Source organism: Thrips palmi, unplaced genomic scaffold (genome assembly GCF_012932325.1).
Source record: "Thrips palmi isolate BJ-2018 unplaced genomic scaffold, TpBJ-2018v1 HiC_scaffold_4, whole genome shotgun sequence".
In the NCBI taxonomy this organism is placed as follows: domain Eukaryota; kingdom Metazoa; phylum Arthropoda; class Insecta; order Thysanoptera; family Thripidae; genus Thrips; species Thrips palmi.
In genome coordinates, this window is record NW_023144631.1 from 2,690,045 (window position 1) to 2,707,949 (window position 17,905).

Genomic DNA, 17,905 nt, shown 5'->3' on the forward strand with positions numbered 1-17,905 from the left:
CATTTTGGGTGTGTGATGGCATACATTTAGTTTCATTTGGGTGTGTGATGGCATACATTTAGTTTCATTTTTGCAAGCCATGTAGAAAAGAATGAGATGTTGGAGCAAGGGATTTTGTTCTTAGTTGCTGCTACATAAAAATCAGTCCTGTCTCCACATTTAAAACCTCCCTCCCCCTGCTTGGTTTTCTTAGATGCAGTTTTAATTATAATCTAGTGATTATTTTTGTAGTGGAAAACTTTGAATGGGTTTAGTGCTACTGTACCATATTTCTTGATCATTGTTTTCGTTTAATGTTATATTTGCAGTATTTGTTGGATGTAGATTTTATTGTTTTGACTTTGGAACAGGCCATAGCTCCTTTTCCGTCTGAAATCTTTAAGTTTTCTTAGAATAAATAAATAAATAAAAGTTCCATAGAAAAAATTTGCAGCAGCTGGATTTGCCTTGCAGTTGGAAGTTGTGATGTCTATCATTAACATCCCAAAGAGTTTTAAATGAAAACTATTTTATTTATGACATAAAGGAAGCTCTTGAATTGGGAGGTATACAAAAGTTACAATAAAGGTCTTAATCATATTAATACTTTATTTTTACTTGATTACACACCTATCTAAATAATGGGTATGAAGTTCTCTTTAAAATTCATATCCGTCTTCTTTCAAAACTATCTTGCTAAGCCAGTGTTATTTCATCTTACTGATGACTATGATCTGTCTTTTAAAATCAAGAATGGCAGTGGCAGTCTTTCTCCTTTTTTTTTTTTTAATCTGTTTATTATTTTGAAAGTTGGTAGGAACCAGATAAAATAGTATTGGTACCTTGCAGTCCTTCATACCAACACAAACTGACTACAATTTAGGAATTTATGTTTTCACATTATTGTCATTGATCAGAATGCTATAAAACTTAATAATACTTACAATTTCAACTTAAAGCTGCATGTTATGACATGAGAAAATACAGATAACGAGATCTTCTAGACTATGATGAGATTAAAGAACAAGCATTAATATGTGTTGGACACAACAATTCCGATATTAGTACAATTTTTTGGACAGATCCTAAAGGAGAGGGTCTAGAAATGTACAATACAAAAACCATATTTGATGTCTTACATGTTTGTGCCAGTGTTTTGAAGTTAAAACTGATCAAACATATTCCCAAAACAAACTTCTTTTTCACGACAAATTGAGTTTATTTTTGTTTCTGGAAAGATGAGGAGTAAGTAGGAAAATTTGTGGCCCAAACTCGTCACATAATATTTTACAGGTTCCCTTAAAAGCCATAATCAAATGGACTACATAAGAAATCACTATAACAGCAATAAGTCGAATTTTTAAGTCATACACCATAACTTAGCAACTTTCTAAACTACTAAAGTGTAACATTTTAAATCCTGAAACTTACTGGTAAACTGCTCTTTGCCTGACATCTGATATTATGATAATGAGATACATACAATAGTCTTCAAGTTTCCAACGGCATTCTATACACTATAAATAGGACTTATCATAAACATATTTTTATACAGATGTTGTTTATCAGTTATGTACACTTATGAGATTGATGAATTAATGGGTGCATGTAGTACCTTCCTAACATATTTTCACTTCTTTTAAGAAGAGTCTACTATAACTAGATTTCTAGTCTTGTTCTTGTCTAGTTCTCGCAGCACACCTGCTGGTCATTCAACACATTTGTGACTGGAACAAATATTGGCTCACTAGGACTTCTCATTTCCCTTGTAAGGCACAGGTGTAGGTCTTGAAGGTTTTCTCCCGGCTCTTAACTTCTTGTGACGCTGCCGACGCTCTCGGCGCTCTTGTCGAATAAGATGTTCCAATCGTTCCTTTCGAGCATTTTTAATTTCTTTTGCTGAGAGCTGTCTTGTCTCCTTTTCGTCATAGAAGCAAAGGTACTGGCCTCGCTCATCATAGTAACATTTCTTAGTATGCATAGCAATGCCCCGTGATTCACCTCCTCGGCTGAGAAACTCTGTAAGAGGAGGTGAAGGCCTTCCTCATTTAGCCTCGTCCTCATCTGTTAGTCTTGAATCTTCGTCTAAGTCGGAAAAATCAACAGCTATGTATGCTGCAGAGAATCCTTTCGACACAATACTGTCATCAGAACGGAAACGTACAAGAAGTTCTTCTTCGCCTCTCAGCTCACTGGGATTCTAAAAACAATAACAAATTGGGGGTATTATAATTTAAATAATTCACTAAATTTTATTAAATCTTGAAAATTTAAAATTTTACTCACACTGTAGCTACAGAATTTTCCTAAAGAAGACCCTATGGCATCAACGCTGTTGAAAACCTCAACGTAGTCATAAGAGCAATCATTTTCAGGTTCAACTTCAAAAGTTAAGAAGGTCAGTTGTATGTACAGTGGAGCACCAGGTGCTGACCCAATAGTCCACTCGCAGTCAGCATTGTTATCATAATTGTGATCACCAAATCGTGCATGGGAGTACAAGTGTTGGACACGCTGTGTTGCCATGAGGTGGCCACCACAAACTGGGGCAAAAATAGGAAGTTAATCAAATTTATTCTAAAAATTCAAAATTCAAAATTTCTAAAAATGAATTGGACATACCTGTGGAATGAGTAGCAAAGAAACCTTTTCGTTGAACAGATGCATCTGACTTAAAGACCATGTACATTTGATTGCTTGTTGCGATGATGTGATGAGGGACCTTGGACCCACAGAAACGTCCAAGAGTGTGAGCATCGGTTGAGTCTCCATCATAAATAACAATGTGGTCATAAGCACACTCTTGGTGTGGTTCCATTTCAAACTCAGAAAATACCTAAAATGTTTTTTCAGAATTAAAAAAAAATAATTGAAACAAAAAATGATTTCTATTGGCATTTGTGTCCTACCAATTTGATACGATGCCCTGGGGTAGTTGTAAAATGCCAAATGCAATCTTTGCGTGATGGATAGTAGTCCGGGTAGTTGGGAGACGACACAGTGCCATGTGGAGCAGAGATCTCATATTTGCAGCCCCCTTCTTTGCAGTCATGACCATTCTCATGAAGGGCAAACCCATTATGGCAAGAGCACACATAAGATCCAAGTGTGTTCCTGCATTCATGCTGGCACCCTCCATTATTTTTCGCACACTCATCCAAATCTTAAAGAAGGAACAAGAGAAATTATTCACAAGACGAAAAGATACAGATTTCTTACATAAAATTCCAAGCTGCAAGCCTTCGTAAAGGAGTGCTCTGGCGCTCTGAAGTGCCTGTTGGGTATCCTAAAAGAAAAAGCTTGCACCCCTTCCATACCAGTGCTTACAATTGGTTCTTCAAACTGAGAAGAGAGCTCTTACCTGTGAGAAAAACAGCAGCAAAGCCTGATTTTTGAACGGAAAGGTCTGAGTAGAACTCAATTCTAAGTGCATTTCCCTCTGAGGTGATCAATGGTGGCGGGTGAGGACCACAATAAGAACCTTGCTTCTTTAGTTGACCCCCCGATCGTTTGTGGTACACTACAACTCTGTCATATTCACATTCCAGCTGCAAAAAAAGAAAAATTACAGAGTTGAAATGGCTTAATTTGCAACTGTTAGATCAATGCCTGAGCTATATGCGCCTCTTACATTATTTCCTTCCAAATCAAAATGGGTGAAGTTGAGGGTGATGCGATGGTGGGCCTCAGCGATTATTTCCCACGTGCACCTCTTGTTCGCTGGGTAAAACTCGGGGAATGACGGCGAGGTGATGGTGCCGTTGCTCGTGTCTAGCATCCCACCGCATGCGTCTGGAACATTATTTTTGTTTCACACATATCGACACTTAACGAAAGTGATTAAAAAAAACAGCTCCTCCTCACTCACCTTCGCACTTTTTGTTGTCCGAGTGCAACTCGTAGCCTATGTCACACTTGCACTCGTAGCCTCCCAGCGTGTTGACGCACTTGTGTTCGCAGCCGTGGTCCGAGCGCGTGCACTCGTCGAACTCCTTGAGGTACGTGGCCGAGAAGCCGCCCTTCTGCACCGACCCGTCCGACACGAACTTGACGAGCAGCTGGTTGCCCGTGGAGTGCACCTCGGGCGGGATGTTCATGCCGCAGAACAGGCCGATGAGCGGGGCGTCCGTGCTGTTGCCGTCGTACACCGCCACGTAGTCGTAGAAGCAGCTGTCGTGGTTCTCCACCTCGAAGGTCTGGAACACGAGGGCCACCTGGAAGTCTGGGGGCGCGGTGAGCCGCCAGACGCACTCCTTGTTGGGCAGGTAGTCGTCGGGGAAGTTGGGCGCCTCCAGGTTGCCCGTGGCGTCGATGAACACGTCGCCGCCGCACACCGCCTCGTACATGGCGGTGAAGCCCAGGTGGCCCACCTGCTTGGACGACGTGATGTACGTGATGAGGAGTCTGCTCCCCGTCGACGTGATCACGTCCGGCGTCTTCTTGCCGCAGAAGCGACCTGGGGAATGACCAGGGCGTCAGCAGCAGGCCCTGTCTCTCTCGCACACCTGCGGAACCATGCGGAACGCCCCACGAGTGCGAGAGAGACAGAGCGACGAAAGCACTGTTCGGAACCAGTCTGCAAGGCGGCAGCATAAGGGACTGCCCGCCCACTGCGCTGGCTACGCCATGGCCACGCGGTGGCTGCAGCGGCAGCTCGGCCGCGCGCCTTACAGAGGCAGGGTAGGCAGCCGCGGTGCAGGCCTGCGGGCGGGACAGCCTACCTTCGCCCGAGAGAACTTTGACAGCGTGAGAGCGGCGAGGCGAGGACTCACCGAGCAGCGGCGCGCGGTACCAGTAGCCGTCGCGGATCTCCAGGTAGTCGTACTTGCAGTGCTCCGACTCGTGCACGTCCAGCTGCGTGATGTTGAGCACGATGCGCTCGCCGTGCGTGGCCGTGACGCGCCACTCGCAGCGCTCGCTGCTCGTCGACCCCCGCGGCGACTGGATCAGGCCCGAGTTCTCCTGGTGGGTGCGTCCGCAGCCTGCCAAGACAGCGCGCGTTTAGACGGGGCCGCGGGAATCACAACGACACTGGTAAAACTAAAGCGTAGCATGGCGCTTTTCTCCGGGCGTCTTTCCTTTACATGCACGGGAGGGGACTCGGAAAGCACGCTCGCGGAAGCGGCCAAGCTTTAGTTTTCCCAGTGGTGCTGGACGGCCACACTCACGCATGCACTTGTACAGTAGGTTGGTCTGCGCGATGTCGCCCTCGCTGAGGCGGATGCGCTGCCCGATCTCGTGCTTGCGCTTGCCGCGGATCGAGTCGATGGGGTGGATGGTGTCCAGGTAGGTGCCCTTGGAGAAGGTGTTGCGCGCGTAGTGCATGATGGAGTCGTAGTCGTAGGGCAGCCCCAGCGAGTTCACCTCCTCGCTCGTCAGCTTGTTGAAGTTGTACTCCTGGCCTGCGAGGAGAACAAGACAGCAAATTGGGGCTGAGAGCGTGGCATGGCGCTAAGTCCACAGTGGGCCAGAAGACAGGAGGAGGCGGTCAAAACTTTCGGACGGGTTTTGAGCTCCAGGGTCGCTAAATGGGACTCGAACCGAACGTGTGACCCACCAATGGATTGCACTCCGAGCGAGGAATTGATGGGGTCAATTTCGGTTCGAGTCCTGTTTAGCGACTCTGGAGCTCAAAACGCGTCCAGAGTTTTGGCCGCTTCCACCGGTCTTCTGGCCCACTGTGGAGTGGAGCGTAGTGGCCACCAGCGTACCGGCCAGGATGTTGTCGCGCACGATCTGCACGTGGCGGTCGCGGTCGGGGCGCGTGTGCTCGTGCCAGAAGCCCACCACGTGGCCAAGCTCGTGCACCACGATGCCGAACTTGTCGCAGTTCTTGCCGATGGAGATGGCCTGAGGGCCGTTGCCTCGCTTGCCGACGAAGGAGCAGCAGCTAACCAAAACACAGAGAAACATTACGAACGCACCAGGCACCACAGCGACAGCGGAAACCGCAGAGACTTGGTGCTCACCCGCAGGGCCGCTCCGTGAACAGGATGTAGTTGGGATGCTCTTCGGGGACGCGCTCCACGAACTTGACGCACGTCGAGTTCTCCCAGTGCCGCATGGCCTGCTTGAAGAGCGCCTTGAGGGAGCCGCCGAACATGTGGTCGATCTCGTAGGGGATGACGCCGTGGTCCCAGATGCGCTCCTTCCGGGCGGTGGCAGCGCGCGGCGCACGGCTGCGTGGCTGTTCCGCGCGGTTCGCGACCTCCAGGGCGGTGCTGGTGCTGCCGTCGGCGGCCTGGCCCTCGGCCTGGCCGCTGGGCGAGCCATCGGGGCGGTGGCGCAGTCTGGAAAGAACAAGACAGTAGTGAGTATGTGCGCTGAGGCGCTGGCCTGCCCGAACCGCTTTCCGTTTTCCACTCACCGCTTGCGGCCGCGCTGCTTCCTCGGCCGAGGCGTCACTTTGGCCTCCAGCTGCTCGGCGAGGTCCTCGATGGCGCTGGTGCCAACGTCGTCGTCGTCGTCGTCGTGGACGCGGCGCGGTGGCGGCTCCTTCTTGCGGCCCTTGCCCTGCTTGCCCTTGCCTCTGGAGCGCGGGGGGCGTGTAGAGGTGGCCGCCGAGGCCGCCGGGGTGGTGCTCACGGCCTCGGTGGAGGTCCCGGTGGCCACGGTCGTGGTGCGACTCTTCTTGTGGTGCTTCCTGCCGGTCGTTTTGTTCCTGTTGGTCTCCACCGAGGTCGGCGTGGTGGTGGTCACCGCCTTCTGCTTCTTCTTCGCCTTGGCCGAGACTGGCTTGGCGGTGGCATCGGGCACTGCCGGCGCGGGGCTGTCAGACGGGAAGCTGGCCACGACTGCCTCCTCGATCATGATGTCGTCGGCGTCACGGTCCTCGTTGTCCTCGTCGTCGTCACCCTGGCCCTTCTTGCGGTAGAAGTGCGCGCGCTGCTGCAGCAGCGTCGTCTTGCGGTGGCGCTCCAGCTCGCTGCCGTCGTCCGTGGCGTACACCATGGAGGAGCCGCGGGGCACCACCTCGCCGTTGTGGACGTGGTGGCCGAGCAGGACGGCCAGCTCGCCCGGCTGCACCACGCGCCCGTTGTGCACCAGGGGGCCGTGGACGCTGAGGGGCACGAGCGGCCCGGAGCCGCCCGACGACGCGGTGCCGTGGCTCGAGGACGCCGACGACGCCGAGGCCGCGCCGCCGGACGACGACGGCGCGGAGGACGACCCCGACGACGACTCTTGCTTCTTGCGGAACTCGGGCAGGCCCTCCTCCTCCACCTGCGGGGCAGCATGGCGCCAGCATGGCGTCAGCATGGCGTCAGCATGCACGTCCTCGTCAGACTCCATGGAGCGGCCACACTGGCAGACACTCACCTGCAGCCCCTCCAGCAGCGCCAGCTTGCGCACCTCCTCGGCGTCCTGCTCCGAGCGGTTCTGCTTCTGCAGGTGGTACTCCAGCTCGTACTGTACGTTGGGCAGCGCGATGTCGCCCTGGAACCCCACTGCAAACACACACATTTTACAAAATCAATTACATAAAAAAGGGAGTCGAATCGCGCGGGGGAGGGAGGGGGTTAGCGCGGCATGCGGGGATTGCAAGAGCATGTGCTGAGCAGGCCGGAGCCGGGCAGAGCGGCACAGCGGCAGAGCCACGCTGCGGCCAAAAGTCACAAATGTCAGAGCTATCTCCTGCGTCACGACCAGCACGATGTGGGGCCCGTCGTACGACCGGCCGGCCTCCCGCGGGCCGCGTGGGGCCGCCCTGAGCCGCCCTGGGCCGCCGAGCACGGCGACGACGCCCAGCCACCCCCGCGCCAGCCCGGCCAGCCGACGGCCAGCGGTGCAGGCACCCGGCGCAGGCGCGTCGTTGCGCAACCAGCGCCAACCAGCGGACTGCAGAGGAGGCGCCAAAAAGCAAAGAGCGCGCCGAAATTGAAACGAGAGTGTGGGAATGCGCGCGCTTGATAAATCCAAAGGTCTCGTCCGCCAGCCAGCCAGCCCTTGCGGTGGGGTCAGCCGCGACCCTCACACCGATATCCCGTTTTCAATTATGTCGCTGTCATGGAGACTACTTATCTGGTGTGCGTCGACCGCCCCGCCCCGCCCCGCCCCCGCCCCGCCCCGCCCCGCCCCGCCCCGCCCCCGCGGTCGTCGGGAGAGCAGCGAGCGTCTCCTTGCCCGGCGCGGCAGGCCTGGCAGGCCTGGCAGGCGCGGCGCGCGGCGCGACAGCGGAAATCGTACCCCCGCCCCTCTCGGCCCCCCTCCGCTCCCGCCCTGCACGGCTAATTGGTGCCGCGATGTCTGGCTGCTTAGCGAGCGGGAAAAAAATTAATTATCGATCCGAAAAATGAAACGAGCGCGGCAATCTATTAAAACACTCATGGCGGCACGGGCAGAGTAGGCGGCGCACAAGGCGAGCTGATGTAACAGTAAAACAATCAGAGGGAGGGAGTGCTGACCCATGCTGACAATGCTGGCAAGCCGGCGGTATCTAAGTGCGCCAGGCCGGCCCAGCCCAGGCAGCCCAGGCCGGCCCCGAGCGCAGGCCGATTTGCCGATTCGGGGGCTAAAAATCTAAAAATAAAAATAAAGGGCGGGACACTTCCAATTAGAGCGCGCTATCTGCGGACTGGAGGCGTCGAAAGGGGCGAACGGGGGCACGTCGGCCAGGGTGGGGCAAACGACCTCCCCACAACGCCCCTACCCCGTTACCACATCTTGAGACACAATCAGTCATTAGCAGCGAAAAGACGGTCCCCGCGCTCCCTTCGGCTGACCACGCCGCCGACAACGCCACGACCCTCGGCTCGGCGAACATATGGCCGGCCCGGGCCGCGGCCGAGAGCGCCGTCGTCGCCGTCCGGACCGTCTCCGTCGCACCCGCGGCGCGGCGCGGCGGTCCCCGAGCAGGACAACAAGGCCCTGGCCTCTCGGTGCGTTTTGGGGACTACAACGTTTAATGGCGCAGAAGGGAGATAAGGCAAGACGTCGCACTGACCTCGCACCTGCCCCTCCCCTCCCCTGTCCCCTCCTCCCGGGCGTCGTCGGGGTAACGCCGCGGAAAAGAGCCCTCCCGACTTTAACAAGTTTTTAGTGCATGTTGACTGGCCGCGCCGCGTCGCGGGACGAAACGGCTGCCGGTTTACTGCGCTAGCTCGCCATGACTCGCCGACCCCCGATCCGGGGTTCGGTGGAGCGGGTCCGGGTTCGACTCCCACCAACCCCCTCCCATTTTTTTTTCTCTCGCTTGCACGTAAACAATGCACATGATGTAAAAGGTGTCGTCTAAAAACGGCACGTGGCGAGGCTCGGCGGGGTGGCGGGGCGGTGGCGGCCTTGGTCTGTCGATATGACCGGAGCAGGGTGCTGCTGCCGCTCGTGGTGGTCGCCATGGTGGTGACCATGGTGTGTGTCCACCGAGCCGCTCATGATGCTCATGGAGCCGCGACCCGCGACCGTTCAACCGACGCGCCATCAGTCGAGCTGCTCATGGGACAGGCGCAAATTCGGTCGAAACGGTGCCAAATGTGTAGAAATCGTAACTTGGGCTGGCTTTTGGAGGACACTGCGTGGCACTGCGCGGCACTGCGTCCAACGTATACTCTTGTAATACGGGCCGAGTCGGGCTGGCTGGCCACGGCGATTGCGACCACGGATCGGAAGACCCGCTATTGGCACCCCCGCCTTCTCTCCTTCACGTCGACGTCCCGAGCGAATGGGGTTGCCGGGGAAGCCCCTACACTGTAGCCCCTACAGCTACATCGTGTCCCTTTTTTCCCCTCTTTGGCCACAGAACCAGCTTGTCGTTTCTCGATCCCTCCACGGAACGGTGCGTCGTCCAACCGCCCTTCCACCCCCGCATCACATCCGTCACACAAAAAAATAAGGTGTCGTGTTTTGCAGACTGGGTTCCCTGTAAAGTAGTCGGGGGTGGCAGGACGCCATGCCATGACTCGCGCGTCGTCCGCTGCGTCCAGACGGCCAGACAGACGCTTATCGCGATAGGGATGGGGACGAGCTTAGGGTGGGGTAGCAATTCGCAGTGATTACTCGTACACGACACACACACCAACACACACGCTCCCTCCGCCCCACCGGGGGCTCAATCAGTGTAAGCCCCATGTCCCGGCCGGCGGCCTAGCGCGGCCTCGCGGCTCCACAACCTAGCCGCAACCTCGCCGTCCGTCTTGGGGACGGACTTGCCCTTCAAAACAGGCAGGCCAGGCAGGCCAGGCAGGCCACCGGCAAAATGACGTCGTGGGGCTGTGAGGCTCGGTAAGGCTGTAAGAGAGAGGGCCTCTCGATCAAGCGGCCCCGCAACTTGACAAAGTTGCGTACCGTAACGGCAGCGCAGGCGTTCCAAAGCGAAGAAAAAGCCGCCAAACTTAACTATCGACATTCTGTTGCCTTGCGCTGGTAACGAAACGCTTTCCTAAAAACAAAACAAAAAACAGCACTTCTTTTAAATGACTTTTTTTTTTGCAGTGAGCTCTTGCAAAAAGAATTCCACCGTCTCATTACGATCGGGTTGCTTCCCCCATCCATCCGCCCGGCCCTGCAATGGAGGCCGCTGACTCATGTCTGCAGGACAACAACTGACTCAGAACGGAGCCTCGGCGAGAGAGGCAAGCGAGGCCCCGCCGTGTCCCCGCGGATTAAAGGACCCCTCCCCGTCGCGGCAGTCCCGCAGTCCCGGCCCCGTCGGGCCCCGTCCGCACAGGGCACCTTTCACTCGGTGGATTACCCGCGGCGCTATTGTGGACAGGGCGGGGCGGGGCGGGGCGGGGCGGCGTGGGGATTTGGGCGTCCGCACCGTACCAGCATTGCCCGTCTGATCTAGGCGGAGCGAGGCCTCGACGACGTGGAGGACGCCGAGGACGCCGAGGACTGCAAGGCGGAGGCGGAGGGACCGCGGCGCCGCTGGTCCATATTCAAGAAGGGTTCGAAAAGGGATACGGCCCTGGGATTGTGCGCACGGATTTCCCCGAAGAGGTTCTGCTTGTGGGAAGGCCCATTGTTGACGCGAAGGGTTGACGCCGAGGGTTGACGCCGAGGGTTGACACCGAGGGTTGACGCGGAGGGTTGACGCGGAGGGTTGACGCCGAGGGTTGACACCGAGGGTTGACGCGGAGGGTTGACGCGGAGGGTTGACGCAGAGGGCTGACGCGGAGGGTTGACGCCGAGGGTTGACGCGGAGGGTTGACGCCGAGGCCAAGGGTTGACTCTGGGGGTTCAGGCCAAAGGGTTTCATGGTACCACTACAGGGACGCGCAGGGTTGAGCCCAATGAGATTGGCGTCATGAGGTCAGGCCTCGAGGCCGATAGGTTTCCCACTGAGTGGTCCATTTGCATCCTGACGGCTCCCTCCGGAGATTGCCCCAGTCCCTGCCCCTCGTGCCCGAGGCCCCGAGGCCGCGGCTGCCTTCGCTGCCTTCGCTGTGCGCCCAATGCTGGCGGGCGCATTCCCAGGACTAGGGCGGGGCGGGGCGGGGCGGGGCGGGGTGCGCGATGACGGCCCGGAAAACAATAGGGCAAGCCCTGCCCGCCCGGCCCGGCCCGGCCTGGCTTCGCGCTCCGGCTCCGCCTCGCTTCCACTTCGGTGCGATGCTTTGCGATGCGGGACTCCGGACGGCCCGACGGCGCAGCCAGCAGCCAGCCTGCGTGGCGCGGCGCGGCAGCACGACCTTTGTCAGGAATTTCAGATCTGGATTCAGATTCCCAGCAGTGGAGGGCGGGCCGACGAGGACGAGCCGGCAGCGCATCATTCAGATTCCGATTCGGAGCTGGGTAAATGAGGACCACGATGGCCCTATCTCCCCCTCTCTCCCCCGCCAGCGCCACACCACGTCCGCGCAGTGTGCCTGCGCCCCCGATGTCGCCTCTACTTTGCCCCGCCGGGGCCCGGCGCGCTGCCCGGGGCCTAGGCTGGGCTGCTGGCGGTAGCCGCGGTAGCGCAGCGAAGCGGGCTTTCCAAGGATTGATGCACTTGCCCTGGTTTTGGGGGGCCGACAAGAAATGGAAAGTTTGTTCCAGTCCGCGGCCACCCGGTGGCGAGGCTGGCGGCGGGGTGCTGGTGCGGGCGGCGGGGCCTGCACGAAAAAGCAGCGTCGCCATCGTGGTGCCTGAGCCTGAGTGCCTGGGCCACTGGGGCGGCGGGGGCGGCGGGGGCGGCGGAGCGGGGCGCACGGCGGTGGCATAGTCGCGGCTAGTTTGGCGGGGCGGGGTGGACGATGGTGCGGTCGCGCGGGCTGGCGCGCATAGTTGTACGTAGCACGACCATGGCCGTAATCCGGAGTGCTGGCCGAACACAAATTAATTAGCGTTTAGGTCGCAGACGATATATCGCAGCGACGTCCCGCTGCGTCCCGCGCTGCGGTGGCGGCTGGGCGGCTGGGCCAGGCTGGACCAGGCTGGCCGCCACGGGGCGGTGGGGCCACTTATCGCTGCCGGCCGGGCTGGCCGAGCAGGCCGAGCAGGCCGAGCTGGCGCTGTTGCTGGACAAGCCACCGCCCGCCGACTTGTGTGCCCCTGGAGATCCATTACACCGGCCGGGCCCAGTGAAGGGCTCTGTGTGCACTCCCTGCCCCTCCCCTCGCCCCCCTCGCCACCGCACGAGCCTCGGAGCCTCAGTCCGGCCCCGCCTGAGGCCAAGCCTGAGGCGCGCGTCCGCCCCCGTCCGCCCCCGTCCGCCCCCGTCCGCCCCCGTCCGCCCCCGTCCGCCACCAGACGGTATCGGGACGGCAGGGCTGGACGTGCGAATGTATGGCTCGCTAGGGCTTACGGCCACACCACCGATAAGGGGAGGCGGGGGCGCTCGGCTTGGGGCGCGGCTCCTCAGATAGACCGCCGCTGCACGCCCCAAAAGACCGAGAAGAGCGAATGCAAGCGAGAGGCACGCGAGGCGAGGGCCCTCTCGTCGGCGAGGTGCAGCGCGACCACACTGCTTACTGTTGGGCGCGGGGCGCGGGGCCGCGGACTTGTTCATCTTGATACTGGAACGGAAACGGCGGTGACGTCTGGGGAGTCGTCGCGCTGGTCAGGCGAGTCTGGCGGCGGGTTGTCGACCTGGGGGGAGTGAACTCCGAGTCCCCGGGCCGCGCCTCCGCGACGTCCGCGGCGTCCGCGACCGCCAAGGACGGACCGGCGGACGGGCTCGGGGCGGCGTGCGCGCAGAGACAGACGAGACGGACATCGCGTCGCCGAAGAGACGATGCAGACTGGTGCAGCTGTCGACCGCCAACTCCACGACGACGCACTGCGCTCTCACGTTTGGTGGGCGTGCCTACTGATTCCAACCACTTCCTTCGTCGCTCCGTCCTTGTCGCACTCACGAGGCCGCTCCGAAGGGGTGTGAGAAAGACAGGACGACGAGGCCACGGAGTCTGCAGTGTGCGCCCCGGCTCCGCTGGCCCAGAAGGGCGCGCTACACGGCCGGCCAGGGCTAAATGGGAGCACGGCGCCCGTTTTAAATCATTTTCCCGCCCTTTTCTCTTGGCGCGCTGCGGGCTGCGGGCTGCTGGCCGCTGCGGCGTGGCGGCGTGGCGGTAGGGTGAAGGTCTGGGCGGCGAATGGACCATCAATATCTTCTGGCTGCCCAGCCCTGCCGGTGGCGATAACGTTTATCGCACTACGCAAGAATCGTCGTACGGCATGGCTGCGCTTGGCCGGCTTGGCCTGCGCTGCGGCGTTGGCGCGCGGACGTGTATCGCCCCCAGCAGACTGACTCCGAGAGTCGTCTTCGTCGCTCTGTCTCCCTCGCACCTGTAGGGGACGCCCCATGAGTGCGAGAGAGACAGAGCGACGAAATAGACTCTCGGAATCAGTCTGCTGGACGCCGTTCTTTAGGTTCCCGCCGTGGCCAGGGCCTGGGCCCCACGGCCAGAGGCAGTAGGAAAAAAACGACAACAAAAAACATACAAGCGATTAGATTTGTTGGAGCAACAACAAAAACAAAAACGCGCTAGAATAATAAAGCTAAATGAGGGTGAGGTGAGTCCGTGCAGCAGCAGGGCCGCGCGGCCCCAGGCAGGTCCTGCCGAGGATTACTTCCTGCATGCCGCCCACAAACAAAAGTCCTCGCGCCCTCCCCCTTCCCGCGGCCACGCCTCGCTGCACGACAAACCGCGGCGAGGCCGTGCAGGGCGCGAGGCAGGCCAGAGGCAGCCAGAGGCAGCCAGAGGCAGCCAGAGGCAGCCAGAGGCAGCCAGAGGCAGCCAGAGGCAGCCAGAGGCAGCCAGAGGCAGGCCCGCTGGGGACACGTCTATGCGCCATCAACTCACATCACTCGCAGATGTCGGTCGAAACCGCCCCCGCCTGCCCCAGCCTGCCCCCGCCCGCCGTCATCAAGGCCCTGCCTCTGGCCGCCGCTGCCGCCGCCGCCACCCCCGCGCCACCGCCTCTCCACACCCAATGTTTCCGCACAAAGAGGTCCATAAAAAGGGCGTCCTTGTTCTAGGTGCGGCGGGCCCAAGCCAGGCCTTGGCGACACGCGCGCCGACCGTAGTAAAGCTGGGCGTGCTTGGCGTGCTCCGCGTGCCCCGCGAGGCCGCGGCCGGCGAGGACGTGTATCCAGCCCGCGCCGCTCGACTCCCAGTGGCGGAATGTACACAGGCCGCGGCGCCGCGCCTGTCCCTCCTGGGGTCCCTGCAGTCCCTGCGCTATCAACCCCCGGGCACCCCCGAGCACCCCCGGGCGTCGCGCTGCCCGTCTTTTGGCTGTTTGTCCTCGACTTCCCTCGACGCGACGCGACGCGACGCCATGGCCCGCAATGCCCGGCCAGCCCCTGCATTTGTTTGGACAGGACGGCGGGCTGGTCCCGCACCACTGCTAATCGCCTCCTGAAATTCACTTTCATGTCCGGGCGATCCCGGCTCGGCGCGGCTCGGCGCGGCTCGGCCCGGCCCTCCCTAAACACACAAAGTGGCGCGTAATCACTGCGGCGCCCTTCTCAGTCTCGCATTTGCAGCGGCAGTGTCGCTTCGCCGTCGTCATGGTCGTCATATCGGCGGTCGTGACGGCGCCGGGGAAAACGGGGAAAAGCCATGCTGAGCTACTCACCGCCTTTGCAGGGGTCAATGTCGATGTCGCTGGACACCTTGCGGTCGAAGCGCGCGTGCAGCAGCTCCTCCACGGTGTACTTGAACTTGGCGGGGTGCCTTCGCAGCTCCGGGTCCGCCACCACCACTTCGTCGGGGAGGTGCTCCGGCAGCGGCGGCAGCGGCGGCAGCGCCCCGGGGCCGGCGTCCTCGGTGCTGGCGGTGACGAGGCTGGACGCCACGGCCGTCAAGTAGTGCATGGCGTCGGTGACGTAGCCCAGCACGCCGTGCGGAGAGGCCAGCCCAGCCAGCCCGGGCGCGGCGTTGTCGGCGGCGAGGGCGGTCGCGAGGGCAGTCGCGAGCACGGCGGCGACGCACAGCGCCAGCAGCACCTTGGCTGCCGCCATTTTTTGCACCACAACAAGACAGTCACGCAGACGGGGATCGGCCGGGCGTGAGAACGTGCGAGAGAGACGCCCCTTATCGGTTATATTTAGGCCCGGCGATAGGGAAAGCGGTCACATGACCATGGTCCACGAGGGGTGATAAGTGGAGCGCCTCGCCGAGGGCCTCGCCGAGGGCCTCGCCGAGGGTCTGTCCTGGCCGGGCTGCCGCGGGCTGCAGGCTGCCGGCGGCGTCCATAGGGGCCTCCGGGGCCGTCTAGCCTCGCGGGGAGGCCTCGTCGTCGTCCTCGTCGCCGAGCCTCGTGGAGGGCCTCGGTGCCAACGGCCAACTTGGCCAACGGCATCAATGGCCAACGCGACACGCCGCGGGCCGCGGGGTGGCCGGGCCGCACTGTACCACAGTGACAGCGGCGACAGCGGCCTCTTCAGTCTTCTGGTCGCAGCTCCCTGATCTTTGCTCGCCGAGTCAACTCGTCAACACAGATTACAAATCACACCATCTATTTCAACATTATCACGAGCACACGGCACGCCACTGGGCGGCACGGCACGGCGCGGCACGGCGGCGTCGCGGCGATGTCCCTCGCGGAGCTTCTCAGAGGCCGAGCACGCCGACGGCGTCCTCGACGACCGCGTCGTGGCGGGGCGCTCTGGCCGGGGCGGCGTGGTCCCGGACAAGTTCTTGGCCGTCTTCCTGGACCGGCGGCGCACGCTGGCACGGCACGGCGTCGAGCACGGCGACGGCGGCAACTGTGTGTATGCGCGGCCGCGCACGCTTCGCACGCTGGCTGCGAAGAGTTCCCTGTGCCACAGGGGCGGTACTCCCGACTCGACCACGACGGACAGACTGGCCAGACTGGCTTGCGGCGAGGCGCGCAGCGAGGCGCGCGGCCCAGCCGCCCAGGCCCCACGGCCCCACAGCGCGCAGCGCCAAGCCTGCGCCAAGCGCCGCCGCTTGCCGCAGCACGGCGAGCAGCGAGAGGCGAGAAGAGGCACAGCCAGCACAGCCAGCCTAGAGCCTGCCCTTCCACTGGCTGGCGGGCGCGGCGCGGCGTGGCGGCTTGGGGCAGCCCCACGAGTCCAGCGGGCCGGGGCCCAGCCCAGCCCGGGCACCAGGCCCCACGCCGTCTCGCCGTCTCGCCCGGCCCGCGCTCCGCTCCCGGTCCTGGACATGTACTTGCGAGTATCTTCCCGAAGGACATCAGCCTTCGGCCCGGGCGCAAGCTTAATGACAGGGACAGGGTGATCGCATCGACATTAAACCTGTAGGCAACACTGAGAATATATTGGCCCTTACACACGAACCTCGCTTCTTAGTACTTGTTGCGAAGGCTCCCGGAAATTCCGTTCCTCGTCCGCAGAGTGATGTCTGGGCTTTGCCTCGTACGCAGGCTGACGTTGGCAACCCTTTCGACACTGGTGCATCGTGGGCACTGATAGACCCCTGGAAGTGGTCCGTTCGTGGATGTGTAGCACGGCACGAGGCCCTGGTGCCAGGCTAGGATACTGGCTGGGGGTGTGCAGTCGTAAGTCCCTGTGTCCCCGCAGTCACGGCGGGGCGGCTGGCCTCCATTGTCACTCCAGCCCGTCCCAGCAGCAGCGGCTCACTTATCGCGCTCAGACAGGAGAGCAAGCAAGCCGCGGGGGCGGAGGGGCCGCCAGCGAGGCTGCCAGTCACGCCAGCCGGGCCGCGAAGATGGTGCACTGCGTTGCCCACTTGGACGACACGCGCTCGTGTGTGTGCTTGTGTGTGTGTGTGTGTGTGTTACAAAGCCCTGGCCACAATGGGGTGCACGGCGCCGGGCCTGCAGAGGTGCATTACTCCTCCAGGAACACGACGACAATCGCTAAGTGCCTGCCCGGCTGTTGGGAAGGCCGAAGCACTGCTCGCAATCCAAAATATTTTCTTCCTTTAAAAATAGATTATTGGAAAAAAAATTGTTTTGGTTTTAGTCGATCCGCAATTTAATTTGAAGATTTTTTGCTGAGGGTGCTTCGTCGTGCACTGAGACTATTGTTGTTAGAATAGACGCCGCGCGGCGACGGGCATACCCCCTGCGCGCTCTGCGCGGGGCGTCGCCATGGCGTCGCTACTCCCTGCCGGGGGCGGCAGTGCAGTCCCGCCGTGCGTGGGGTATCTACCGCCTTGGTGATAAACCCGCCGCTCCCGCCAACGGCGGCAGCGCGGAGTCGCGTCGCCTGACCGACCGACTGTCTGCTAGTAACAGTGACTCGAAAGTGGGAGGGGGGGAGGCAGGGCCAGATTAAAACCAATCAAGAAGTTGCAAGTTAAATCCATTTATACTCAATTCATCGTTTCCGAGATTCAAGGCGCCTTTTGGTCTTTTCATGAAAACAAATATTTACTCCGCGACCTTCTCCGGCCGAGTCAGCAAAGTGTAAAGTGAAGCAATGAGTTCTGATCCAGTGACGCCGGATTCCTGAATCAGTATTCAGTCATCTCGCCTCCCCTTCACGTTTCACGTGCCAAGAAGACTGATGAATTTTTCATCTCGCAATATTCTTCCGACGGGGGTTCTTCCT

The 17,905-nt window shown here is 59.3% G+C and overlaps 1 protein-coding gene across 1 annotated transcript; it reads right to left on the bottom strand.

The window, feature by feature from the left end:
- Positions 1-488: 488 nt before the first annotated feature.
- Positions 489-15,274, bottom strand: LOC117649149 (tolloid-like protein 1; the record flags this gene model as incomplete). Its single annotated transcript, XM_034391620.1, has 15 exons — positions 489-2,179; positions 2,266-2,522; positions 2,602-2,815; positions 2,889-3,142; positions 3,341-3,527; positions 3,611-3,771; positions 3,848-4,435; positions 4,752-4,961; positions 5,148-5,381; positions 5,691-5,869; positions 5,949-6,269; positions 6,347-7,087; positions 7,148-7,200; positions 7,297-7,424; positions 14,980-15,274. Coding segments are annotated over 15 exons (3,978 nt in total), but the record flags the coding sequence as incomplete, so codon positions are not given.
- Positions 15,275-17,905: the final 2,631 nt, after the last annotated feature.